At 36.5% G+C, this 13,188-nt stretch overlaps 1 protein-coding gene across 1 annotated transcript in view; it reads left to right on the top strand.

Moving 5' to 3' along the window:
• The window catches only part of CORIN (corin, serine peptidase), a 128,946-nt gene that overhangs the window by 95,419 nt on the left and 20,339 nt on the right, over positions 1-13,188 (top strand). Inside the window, exons 14-16 of the mRNA XM_040063914.1 lie at positions 4,012-4,125; positions 6,557-6,667; positions 7,384-7,513. Coding sequence (XP_039919848.1) covers positions 4,012-4,125; positions 6,557-6,667; positions 7,384-7,513 — 355 coding nt within the window. The remainder of the gene's footprint in view (positions 1-4,011; positions 4,126-6,556; positions 6,668-7,383; positions 7,514-13,188) is intronic.

The raw sequence follows: 13,188 nt of genomic DNA, 5'->3' as shown, positions 1-13,188 counted from the left end.
TTACTGTTCATTTAGATCCTGATAACCATACTTTGGGATGTTCGAGTATTCATTAAAGAATCAAGCTAAAAAATTTCTGCAGATTTAATTCTTTTCATATTGCTGAAGGCTTTACTGAGCTAAAAGGTAACTCCCTGGCAGACTAAATCTTGAAACGGTAAATGTAGTTTTAAATTTGTACATGATAATGTGCTCATTAGGATGTATAGACAAAAGATGTCATTATGATATATTGTGTTGCTGAAGTGGATTCTGCATGTTTTTTTCAGATTGGTCAACTTCAAGTTACAAGTACAAGCATAAACCCACAAAGTTTATTCTCCAATATGTTTCTAAGTGTACTTTTAGTATACATGCTTTTGACTTTTAACTTCAGGGGATGTATTGAGCCTGAAATAATCAAGAAATCTCTTGGTCATTATATATCCTTGTACATGCTGGCAGGACAGTTTCAGAAGGAGAAGGGAGTTCTAAATATTTCTTAAATGACAAAGCTTTAGCCTTCAGGGAGGTCTGCATGCACGCCTGACATACCTATTGGCAAAGAGAATAATTATACATCTCTAAGGATTTAGAGAAGAGGTGTGCTTATGAGCAAAGGATTGGAAAACTTCAATCCAAAAAATTCCAGTGGAGTAGGGTTAAGGTGCACAACCTGTGTGGGTTTTTTTAACTGAGAATAGGTTAGCAGAGAGAAGCAGAGTTTATGTGAACAACAAAACAGTGGCAGTAAGAGAATTTCTACTCAGAGACAATAAAATAAAATCTAACACCAGAAAGCTTAAGCTAGGCTAAAATTCAATCTTGGCAGCCCTATAAAGTTCTTCTTTTAAAAAAGCAGATTGTTTTAATGTTTGCAGTAGCCAAGGGTTTCTTTATCCTCAATGTGTGATGTATTCTCAGTCTCCGGGAGTTTAATGCTTGTATTGCTTGTATTCTCTCTCCTCTTTCATCCTCTCTTTCTTTCCTTTCCCCCATCCCTGTAAAAAAGAAGGAAAGGAAAAAAAAGGATATGCTCTCTGAAATATGATTTAACATTAGGTCATTCTCTTGTTTGGATTCTAAAGGAAAGTCAGAGCTGATGATCACAGTGACTCTTCCAGAGTTTGACATCACTTTACCTTGAATCAGTTGTCCTCCCAGCCAAATATTTTTTGTTGCCACCAATTTTGAACTCCTTAGGGTTATGTTATTTGTCTTTTAGGATAATTTTATTCTCTTAGACATTAACATATGAAATATTGTTCTAATATGTAACATTCATTTCTCGAGTGGATCTCTCTCTAAAGTCTAGACAGAATGTCACAAGCAATCAGCAGAATTCTTATCAGTTTCTATAAATATGGAAGACTGTATCAGCTAGGAAATTACTGCTGTCAGAGTGACATTACATTGACCAGGGCTAATACTGTTACTGAAGAACAAAAAGTCCTTGTAGAGCTCCAGAAGTAACTGTCTCAGACTTATTTATATTCCATGTGTGCAGGACAAAATCAAAACTTGATGATCTTTCCATGTGCAAATGGACAGCTCAAATTTTATTAGCTTTATCCTTTTAAAGAGGTTTTCTAACATTAAAAAACACTGAATGTTTAATTTGAAACCCTTGTATTTGAAGAGCTTTAAATTATAGACATGGAACAGCTTTACAGTACAGGGAGAGGGAGGCTGAAAAAGACTAGCTACAGCTTTCTTATGCTTAAACTATTCTGGCCAAAAAAATCTAAGTTAGAACAGTCCAAAGGGACTGAGGTATACTCTCCCCATGCAGAGTAGAGCTGTATTCAGCGCCCATTGTCTCCTCCTGTTAGCAATCCCTGCCATACTTTCACATGGTCTTTGTGAGAGGACATCTCAGCCATGGAATTGCAGTGAAATCCTGAGACTTTAGTGCCATTTACACTGGGATCTGGGGAGAAAACTTTTCTGAGATTACTGGAAGTGAGACTTCTGGGTGCAGTAAAGTGTAAGGAAGGTAATTTCCAAAATATATTATTATGAAAGATGTCACGAGAGTTTGTGGTATTATAGTTGGTAGTAACTGAATGCATTAAATTGCTGGCTGTTGAATAATGCTACTGGCAGGGAACAGAAGAGGGTCCTACACTTACTAAAGAAATTGAGGACATAACATTCATAACTAGTACTGTCTTTCACTATTTTCTGCAATCTGGGTTTGGACCTGTAGTATTTCAGGTGAGAGAAAAATGTGGTGGTCTTGATGCTAATGATTTAATGATAATTGTGTGGGAAATGTATATATAGATAAACAACTGGTAATTTCCTTCATATTATGATGAAGAATGAAGGTAAGATTATATATAAAACCATATCTCTTGTCAAAATGTATTTTTGAGGTGGGGGTATTGTATATAAAGACAAGTATTCCTACCTCTGTTTCCACTTCCCTTTCATTGAATTAAAAATGCAAGTCACAAAAATAATCAGAGATGAAATATAAATACTGCAAATGGTAGATGATCTTTGCCAACAATACAGTGTATTTGAACACTGAATTCAGTAAATAGTGAATTTTTCATAGGGAATTGTCTCTATATTTGTCTTTGGGATTAGTTTTGGAGAATCCTGGTACACTTCACAGTGTAACACTGTAATGTGTGATGAAGAGGAAATGCAAATATGTATTTAATGAATTCTAAACACTGCTAAAAATGGCAAGGTTCATAAATTATGGGGGGCTTAAGCTTTTTTTTTTTAAATTTATATTCCTATCATGATCCTAACATGGCATTCATTGTTCTATATAAGAGTAGAGATTTTGTTTGATTTCAATTAATTTTTCATTGATAGTTATTGCAAATATTGTCAAGAAGGAGATCTGGAAAGTGGGTGATATCCAAGAAAGTTATTTGATCATGAGGAATTAGTTTCAAAGGTTTAGGCTATGTATTTCTGTGGGCTTTAACATTTATTTAGATGTTTTTTTAAATCTAAACAAAATCAAGCACTCCACACATCCAGGTATTGTTAAAAGAAAAATAGATTTTTTTTCCAGTAATCCAGTAGGGATTCTCTGGTTTGTATTTGTAAAGTATGTACTTCTTGGCAGCAGTGTATTTGCTTAATAACTTACTGCTGATATGCTTTCACAGTTCCAGGTCCAGGCAAAGTGAGGTGATACTTTAAATACTGTTTTTAAATTTATACCTGAAATATTTGCATGTATGGACATCACAGCTATCAATTGAATTTGCCCTTAGATTAAAATGAAAAGTATCATCTGTGGAACAGGCCAAACAAGGCAATTAAATAATCTGGTTTAGTCAGGACAACACATCATTTTTATGGCTTCCTATAAAACCAAAGTGACAGACATGCAGGACATTACTGTGTCAAAGTATTTAGACTGGTGTCACAGTAAAATGCATTATTAGTTGATGGAAATAAAAGCTGGAATAAAACAAGAGAAAACTATTTTCTAAAATGTAGCTTGGCTGTTCTTAATTTCCTCTAGCTGACCAACAGGAATTTTACTGTCAAAGCACTTTGACATAGTTTTGTATTACTTCTCTTTCTACCTTGTATTGTGATTCAGTGTTAGATTCTGCATCAGTACTGCCAGGAAAAAAAAGTATGTATTTCTACAGTGTTTCATGAAGATTCCATGCTTTTATAGGATTTGCTTTTGAAAGACCAAGGAATTTCTATAGACTTCAGGATTACAAAAGTTCTTATATTACTAGTAAATGTATTTCAAGAATAGTGGTGTATGGGTGTTGAGCTAATTGAGATATGACTCCATTCTAGATATGTATAATATATAATCATAATACAATTATTATTTTAAAATCATGGAAATATTTAGATCCATTTATCAAGTGTGCACTATGCCAATCTTATTTCCATTTCCTCATTAGTAACTTTTCTTGGTATCTTCTGAAATTTATATTGCAAGTGCAAATATTTGAGTGTTTCAGGACTTTTAAGGAAGAAAACAATTGATTCAATATTGCATGCAAGTATTTCAGAACTGTGCTTCTCTGCCTCCAGGTTGTAGAGAAAGAGGTCTTTGGGAGTGTCCTTTGAAGAAGCTGTGCATCAAACACACTATGATCTGTGATGGCTTCCCAGACTGCCCTGACATGATGGATGAAAAGAATTGCTGTAAGGACTCATGAAGTTTGTTACTCCCTTAAAAGGCTATTCACATTTTTGGGAAGCTGGGTTGCAGAATAAAATCAAAGTAAAAATGCTTTATGCTTTCTATAGGCAGAAAGACTTAGTGATTCCCTCAGTTCCCTTTTCAGTTTGTCTATGGCACAGATTTATCTCTTTCCTCATCTTGTGTGCTTTGTTGTTCACATCCTTGGATCCTTGCTCTCTGTATGGTCACTCTTGTTCTCTTTTTGTTTTGTTTTCTTTTCTTTTCTCTTTCTCTTTCTCCCTACTTGTTCTTGTGCCTTTGTACTTTTACTCCTTGTAGATTTTTTAACTTCTTTTCCCAAGTTTCTTCAACTTCATTCCATACAGGCAGAGCTCATAGCTGCTCATTTTTTCCTTGATTTCTACTTGATTTTACTTGTGAACTGGTTTCTGGTAAATGTCATATGTCCCTCTTCCTTATTTAGTTTCTTTCCTAATTGACATTTCTTAGATTCTGCCTCCCTACTTGGCTCCACAGATTTCTTCTACAATCCAGACTGTGGTAACAATCAAGACACAAAACTTATTAGGGTACACTGGTGGCATGGGCACACTGTCCATGTGCACAGTGTAAGTCTATTCGAAGTGCTGTCAAGTGTGCAGCAGGCCCCTGGTCCCCTGCAGGGGCTGCCCTCAGTTCTGTTCCCATTGTTTCCATCTGAGAATGGGATGGGAAGTGGTGGAACATCTGCAAACAGCAGCTGCTTTGCAGGCTCCCACCCTGCATACTGAGCTGGGAGTCAGTGCTCTGGATGTTAGCTCCTCTTTCATTAATATATTAGTGGTACTCTGAATTCTCTTCTCTTGAGAAAACCTGGTGTGTGAACATGTTCCCAAGACAAGGAAGTGGCAAAGACATACTGGGAGAAAGTCTGCACAAGAAAGGAGGGATCACTGGTTGGTAAAGTTGGTTGAAAACTGAAATTTTTCATTCTCTGAGTAAACCTGCAGTTTTTTAATTTTTACTGGGATGTTTGGATACAATTTTGTGATTTAAAATAAGTTGCTCCTGAGTCTCTGGAGTTCTGTTGGTAGGAGCGGAATGGCAGGCATATTTTATGTGCTAAGTGAAACCTATGAATGTGTTTGCCAAAATGAACAGCAGCCTGCGTGTATCACTATATCAAACTTTGTTTCTTTTTGGGAAGCTGAAGCTCACAAAACATTTCTTAATCTGCTTTTCAATGTAAAGATTATACCATGTAACTTCCAAGTTCTTTGCTGTAATCTGAAGAGTGGAGGTGGTATTAAAGTGTTTTATTCGTGATGACATGTTAAGATCATGACAGAGAAAAGATTACCAAAGGGCTAAGGTTCAGCTAGTTTATAATTACCAGAGTCTATTTCCTCTCTGCTTTTGAGTTGGGGCTTGAATATTCTAAAATGGCAGCAAAGTTTTCCCAGTGGAGGGTTTCCAGTTTTTAAATTATGCTCTCTCTGGAAGGTGGAGTTAGAGTGTTTTCTCTGTTTTTGCATGCTTTATTCCAGAGCCAGAAAGATCAGGGTTAGACAGTGCTGCCTGCTCTACCTGTATGGTTTTCACTGTGGAGTGCACTTTTTGTATGACTGCAGCAAATATATGCTTGGATTGTATGGCAATATAAATGCTGTACATCAGCCAAACATGGGCACAACTGAATGTAGCTGCCTCCCATACATCCTCCCCCTCTCTGCCCTGCCCCAGGTCTCGGATTCCCTAATGATGGGGTTTGTGGAAGCTGGAAGTGTGTTAGTGAGGAAAGTACTGTATTTCTACACACCTGCCTTTTAGAAGGGAGGTTGTTGGGGGAAAACTAGAAGTAATTTGCAAATGGAAGCTCTTGTTATTCTCACACTGAACAGACTCTGGAAATCTGTATGTAAGGATACCAGCTGTGAACTGGAACATGTCTATCAGTACAGCAGTTCTCTACCTCTAAAGTGGAGATAAAAATAAATACATAATATTCAAAAGCAAAGGCAAATTCAAAAATTAATATATAATTGCTGTGGGTGAGAGGAAATAGATATTCATTGTGGTAAAATATTTTTTTAAAAACCACAGAGTTAAAAAAGTTTGGATCAGTTGGCTAAAAAGCATGGAACAATATTTTCTTTTACAGCTTCTGAAGGGCTTAGACAGGTTTCATATAACAAATGATACTAGATAATCACAGATCTTGCATTTGTGGACACTCCTCCTTCCCTCTGAATTACAATGCCCTCTGTCACCGCATGGCAGCAACCACCTTCTGCATCAGTGGTATCCATGCTGAATTATGTTGCAAAATGTCTCCCTTTTTCTGTAAATCTGATATGTGCCTACCTTCACCCTCCTCAATTTTTCGTCTCGATGTGAATTTCACTTTGATCGTGTCTTTCTCAAGAAGGAAGCATGTTTTTGTCTTTGCAGCATTTTGTGAAGAGAGTGAACTTGAATGTGCCAACCATGAATGTGTGCCACGTGAACTCTGGTGTGATGGGCAGGCAGACTGTAGTGACAGCTCAGATGAATGGGACTGTGGTAAGTTTCTGCTGTGTGGTGCCTCAAAGTGGTGTGTGGGTAATGGTAGTAGTCACTGGTGATTTAATTCAGAATACAGTGGTGGAGAGGTGCTCCCTCTATTACCAAAGAGAAGACTGGGGTGAGGTTGGGAAACCACGCAAAGAAGTGGGCAAAAGAGAAAACAAAAGATCAGTGTGAAGTGTCACAGTGCAAAGATATAAGAAAAGTGATAGAGCAAGAAAATCTCTAGATAATGTGTGTAATCTGGAAAATATTGTGGATAGAGGAGAGATTAAAAAGATGTTGAGATTTGGAAGGACTATTGGAGAATAATTTCTTGCACGTGACAAAAGCAGATCCTGAACTTTTATATGCAGATTAAGAGAGAAGAAATAGGGATCTTTCTATCTAGACTATCTAACTAGATTAAGGCTATAAAAATTAAGGTTATCAGCAACCCTTGTGAATCTGTGATGAATTAGAAGTATTCAGGTTTATTCTTATCCTCTTGAAGCCTTGTCTTGTGCTGTTCACTCTTAGCAAGATTCTGATAACCACACTTTGCCTTGGTTTTAAATTGCATAGCTGTTCAGCATGTAAAGCTAGGAAAAGTGCCAGCAACTTGGAAGAATCTTGAAAGTAGTTGTGTTTTCAATTGTCCATCTATAAAACTATTTGAAATAATACTGAAGTTTTCTTCCCTTTTTTTTTTTTTTTTTTTTTTTTCCCTCCAGTTACGCTGTCTAAAACCACAAATTCCTTGATGCTCCTGACCGTTCACAGGTCAGCTGCTGAAAACCATGTTTGTGCTGATGAGTGGCAAGACAACTTAAGCCAACTGGCCTGCAATCAGATGGGTTTAGGGTAAGGTCAGTAGTTTGTAGCTTTGATGAATTTCTTAGGACAACTGGAGTGCTGGAGTTAGATGTGAACTATCATTGATCACTGCAATGTTAGACCTAGTGTGGAAATGGTTCACAGAGAAAAGAGGTAATGAAATTTTGTGAACTATTGCAGGAACAGAATTTCACTAAAATCTAGGCCCTTTAACCGCTTTATAAACATTGCATGATTGTTATAAAAAGAGTGTTTTGGAAAGATAATGATGTTTTGCCAGGTCTCAGTACTTGAACTTAACAGTTATTGCTGAGGCTCAGAATTGTTTGCCAATGTAATATACAGTCTGTTTCTTCTTAAAGAATTAAAGCAGACTTAGGAAATACCGGAAAAAATCACCTTCATTTATTTGCATTCTGCAATAAATGAGTTAGCCAAGCGGATGTATTTAACTTGGGCATCTCTGAACAACAAATTGTTAAAGAGAGGGTTTGTTTGGAACGTAGAAAAAGAAATAGCCCCTAGCTGTCTTATTGCATGCACTAAATTGTGGAATAATTGATGCAAAATATAACTGTTGGAGAAAACCCAAGTTATTTATATATACTATATACACCTATATAATATATATTATATATATTATTTTAAAAATACATATATATTCAGCTGCTCTGATATTCACAGCTGTCTCTTACTAGGAAGAGGCATATCTGATGGTATATAAGGCTATCTTTTGCCAGTGCCTGATCCCCAAACTGAATTAAGAAGGTGTCTTTTCTGTTTGCTTTTCTCCATTGCACATACTGACATGCATGTTCTTTGCATCTTTCTCAAAGTACACAGGAGGATAAAGACCCTGGGTTAGGGAGTTGGCACTTAGCTCTGTAGAGTCTTGCACTGCTGGGATACTTGACATCTGTTCTAGCAGATGCCCTGAGTTGAAGACCACCTGTAAACGGACTGCCTGCCATTCTAACACAAAAAAAAAAATTATACTCCTCTATCTAGTTTAGAGTATCTAAATAATATTTGCATTATCTTTATGCTTTAGCTTTATATAGCATCCTAGTAAAGCTTTATAGAATCACAGAATATACTGAGTTGGAAGGGACCCTTCAGTATCACTGAGTCCAGCTCCTGGCCCTGCACAGGACACCCCAACAATCACACCTTGTGCCTGAAACATTGTTCAAATGCTTCTTGAACTCAGACAGGCTTGGTGCTGTGACCACTTCCCTGGGGAGCCTGTTCCAGTGCCCAGCCATCTCTGGGTGAAAAACCTTTCCCTGTTACCTAGCCTAAACTTCCCCTGACTCTTCATACCATTCCCTTGGGTCCTGTCGCTGGTCACAAGATTGAAGAGATCAGTGCCTGCCCCTCTGCCTGCCTCCTCCTCAGGTAACCAACTGACTTCAGACACTCCTCATACAGCTTCCCTTCCAGTCCCTTCACCATCCTCATGGTCATGTTTTGGATGCTCTCTAACAGCTCAATGTCCTTCTTATACTGTGGCACCTCAAACTGCACACAATATTCAAGGTGAGGCCACCCCAGTGCAGAGCAGATCAGGACAATCCCCTCCCTTGCCCGGTTGGTGATGCTGTGCCTGATGCACCCCAGGACAGGGTTGTCCCTCCTGGCTGCCGGGGCACTGCTGACTCATGTTCACCTTGCCACTGGTCCTAACATAGAATTTGCTTCTCTTTCCCATGATGCTTGCTGCTGGGAAAATGAAAAGGTATTAAACTATCACAGCACCTCTGATTCCTTCCTTTTTTCAGAGGTGTGCCTAGGCTGAAATCAGCATGAGTAGAAACCTACACCTTCCTGCTTCTTCACTGATGTTTGCTAACAGGTGTTAGCAATCCTACACTTTTTAAGAAATGTAAGAGATAAAAATGATTCTTAAATCTCACAAGTCCATTTTCTAACAGGGTGACATATTCTACAAATCAATTTTTCTAAAAGATCTTTTTAGTAGTGACAGGTAATTGTGTCAAGGGCAGTGGGAAATTCAAATCTGAAGCCTACAACTTCAGTTTGACTCCAATACTAATTTCTAATTCTTTCTTGCAGTACTTCAGAAAACCAGACTAGTGCTTGTCTTTCCTTTCTTAATACCCAATTTTGTCAGTCACCTGAAGCCTGATTTTTTTTAGCTATTCTCCAAATTTTTGTGGACTGGAACTTCCAAAAATTAGCTTTTTAAAGCCATAAGGACAACAAAGATTATAAGGCGTTACCAGAACTGATTTCCAAAAGGAGTAATATCAGTAATATAGTTATTTAGTTCTTTTGTTAACATTGCATAGGAATTCAGTGAAAATGACACAGAGGGTAATGTTTTCTATATGGCAAAATGGAAGACTGAATAATTGGAGTTTCATGCCACGGTTAAATCTGATCTGAAGCAATGAACTTCATCTTTTGGCATTTATGTCCTGTATACATTATTTAATTGACTTATAACAAGAATGGCTGAATGTGAGGTTAATAACATTGATTAATTGTTTTTAAGCTCTTTCTTCTCACCATTGAGGGTGCAGATAAATTAGACTGTATATTGCACAGAACTCAAGTAATGATAAAACTTCTTTTTACATTTGAAAAAAATTAATAAATAAATATAAAATGTTTTATGCAGTGCTTTTCTGCAAATATTCCTAATGGGAACCTCATTTTACTCCTTCAGAAAATGAACGCTGTGAATATACAAATTCTGTCCACATTAGAGCACAATGCAGAAGCACCCAATTTTGTGGCTGTGAAGATTTCTTTGATAATTACTTACAGCAACACTTGATTTTGTTTGAATAGCTCTCCTTTTTATTCTTAGAGAAAAAATAATGCATGTGAGATATCAAATTGAAGTCTTATTAATACTTTAGAACAGGAATTACAATGAATGGTAGCATCTGGAATTTTTATTTTCTGTAAAGCTCTGCAAACCATTTTTCATAACTGTCTGGTGCTTTGCCAAATAAAAACTCCCTATTGCTCTATGATGTGGAAATGTTTAAAGTATAAAGGCAATGTCTTTCTAACAGCTTTTGGCTATTTTAGTTATTTAAAAATAACAGATATTTTAATACTTTAGGCTAAATTAATTGTAAAAAAAAAAAAAAAAATGAAGGTAATTAAATGATAGTGGTTAAAGTTAGGTTAATTTAACCGATACTGGTAACACATTTTACAGAACAGCAGTCTGTCTCTTTGGAACGTATAAACCTTGAGTCTGAAGCAACATTAAAGTTAATGCTATCCTGCCCATTTCACAAAATGCTAGCAACTTTCCTGGCTGCTTGCCAATTCTAATTCCACAGACGATGTGGTTTTCCAGTTTTTCATAGCACGACTCATGGAATGTGTTGTGTGATGCATGATGCAACATCACATAAAGCTGCAAGTTCCAAGCATTGCCTGAAAGGCTTTGGACTGATGATGGCTGGTGCTCAAGTTATGTCTTCTTAGCAGTTCCTATGTTTTCCTCTAGTACAAAAAAATGTTACTTTTGTTTGTTTGTAATGCTAAGAGCTTAATAGGAATGCTCAAGTCTTAGGTTTCACAGTTTACAACCAGATGGAACTATCATGTCACCTAATCTGACTGCCACTTTATGTCAGGACATATAAATTTATTCAGAAACTTATGACTGAGTCCAAAATTTCACTACAGTGAATTTAAATGCAGTCTCTGGCAATTAGTTTTTCTGTTAACACAGGTATGGAACAGAATAGCAGTCAGTCTCAGATCCATCCTGGTGTGTGCTAGAAGGTATGCTGCTGAGGATGGGTGTACTGTGTATGTTTAGAACATTATGTTGGAAGAATATATTTTGTCATGATGTCCATTTGAAGAAATCCACTTTCATGTACTTGGAAGTCCACATTCTTTGTTGATGAAATGGTGATCATAAAAGCCTGGTCTGCTCAGCTCTGAAATTTGATAAAAGCTGTAGTAGAGTTGTTCTGTCATTCTGTGAAAAGATAGTGGAATAATTTGTCTTTCTTAGCTGCACTAGGGTGATAGAGCAAATATGATAAACTTCAACAGCTTGTATCCAGCAGAGTAGAGGGCAGTTTTACTTCACCTGCTTGTTCTGGTCTAGTATCAGTGTAAAATCACAGCTGTCTACAAAGTTACTTGTTTTAAAAAACTACTGTTATTTCTTCCTGTGACTGCTGCTCCTTTTCTTGGAGGTTGTGGTCCACTGAAACCCGTAGCTCCTTTTCCTTCTTTCCTCTGCTGTAGCATCTGCTGTGCATGTATTTATGAAAGGGACGGGCAAATCTGTTGTTGCTGCCTTGGCCTTTTGTCTTTCCTGGTACTCTTTCACTCAATGTCTTTGGTATAAATATATTGAATATTTGACTACTGAGCAGTCAAGCTGCTGGACAAACAATCTCTTGTTTTTACATGATCTAATTTTTTTTTTTTTTTCCAATTTCACTGTAACTATTTCTGCAAGAGGAGTAATGGAAGCCCAGTTTAAGGTTTTATTTGCTTAAGGAATATAACAGACACAAAATCCTTCTGTCATCCTTCTGTCATACTCACAAAATTAATTTGAACTTCTGAATGAAGCTTCATTTTCTTCAAGAATAAACATGACATTTAGTGAAAAAAATTCCATGCCAAAGAGGAAGTATTTGAACTCAATTCAATCTAGATTTCTAGACCCATTCAACAGAATGTAAGGTACTCTTATCCTACCTTAAATCTATTCATGTTTTCCATGGCCACAGTGCTCTATTAATCCTGTAGGTAATGCAGAATGATAGCAAAATTTTCACATTTCATTTAATTTTTAAAGAATGGCAAGTAATAACTCATTGCTGAAATTCACTGAAAATAGTGTTGTGGTAGTTGTGGAAAGCTGTTCTAGTAAATTGGAGCAATAACATAAACTAATGTTAAAATATGTAGACTTTATTCAGTGTATTAGAGTTGTGCTAGATTAATATCTGATTGATTATATCTCATCTTCCATGTTGTAATGGTTTTAATTTAATAAAACTGGGCAGAAACACCAATTAATGTAGGGGTTTTAGTGTTAATATTTTTGTGGGAGGGAGAGATTAGGAGAAAAATAAACAAAGCATGCTTAAGCTTAAAAATGAACAAACATAGTTTTATTAACCTGTATTAAAAGACTGAGAAAAGAAAAAAAAAAGTTGAGAAACAAGAAAAAAACTTAAACTAAAACAGAATGATACTTTAAAACACACTTCTTTCCTCTTACAAACTATTAACTTTCTTATTGAACAACACAGAAAGACACAACTTAGGACTTTTCAGTCAGTTTCACTACTAGACATAACTACTCATTATTTTAGGAGAAGAGTCCTTCTAAGATCTTTTTATGAAGATGTTTGCTACAAGACAAAACAGCCCAGTCTCTCTGTCACACATCTGCTGCTGCCCAGAGTTTTTGCAGACTGTGATATTCTACCTGCAGAGCTTCTCAGTGTATCTCGGGTATTATTTACAATTACTTTTTCTGTTCTTTTTTGTCTTTGTCTCAAAAGGCTGAAACCTCCTTTTTGACCCAGGAATGGGGGTTTTAAAGTTCCCAAATAAATCTCTATTACATCAGTCCTTAATTTTGATTAGAATAGCATTCTATCCAAATAATACTAAGATGCTGCAAAGAGCCATTCATTTCTTCATAATTTACCTTAGAAAAGTCCGGTTAAGAATGT

This window comes from Hirundo rustica, chromosome 5 (genome assembly GCF_015227805.2).
Source record: "Hirundo rustica isolate bHirRus1 chromosome 5, bHirRus1.pri.v3, whole genome shotgun sequence".
NCBI classification, from domain to species: Eukaryota; Metazoa; Chordata; class Aves; order Passeriformes; family Hirundinidae; genus Hirundo; species Hirundo rustica.
Note: the sequence above shows the minus strand (reverse complement) of the source record. Positions and strands in the feature narration are given on the sequence as shown.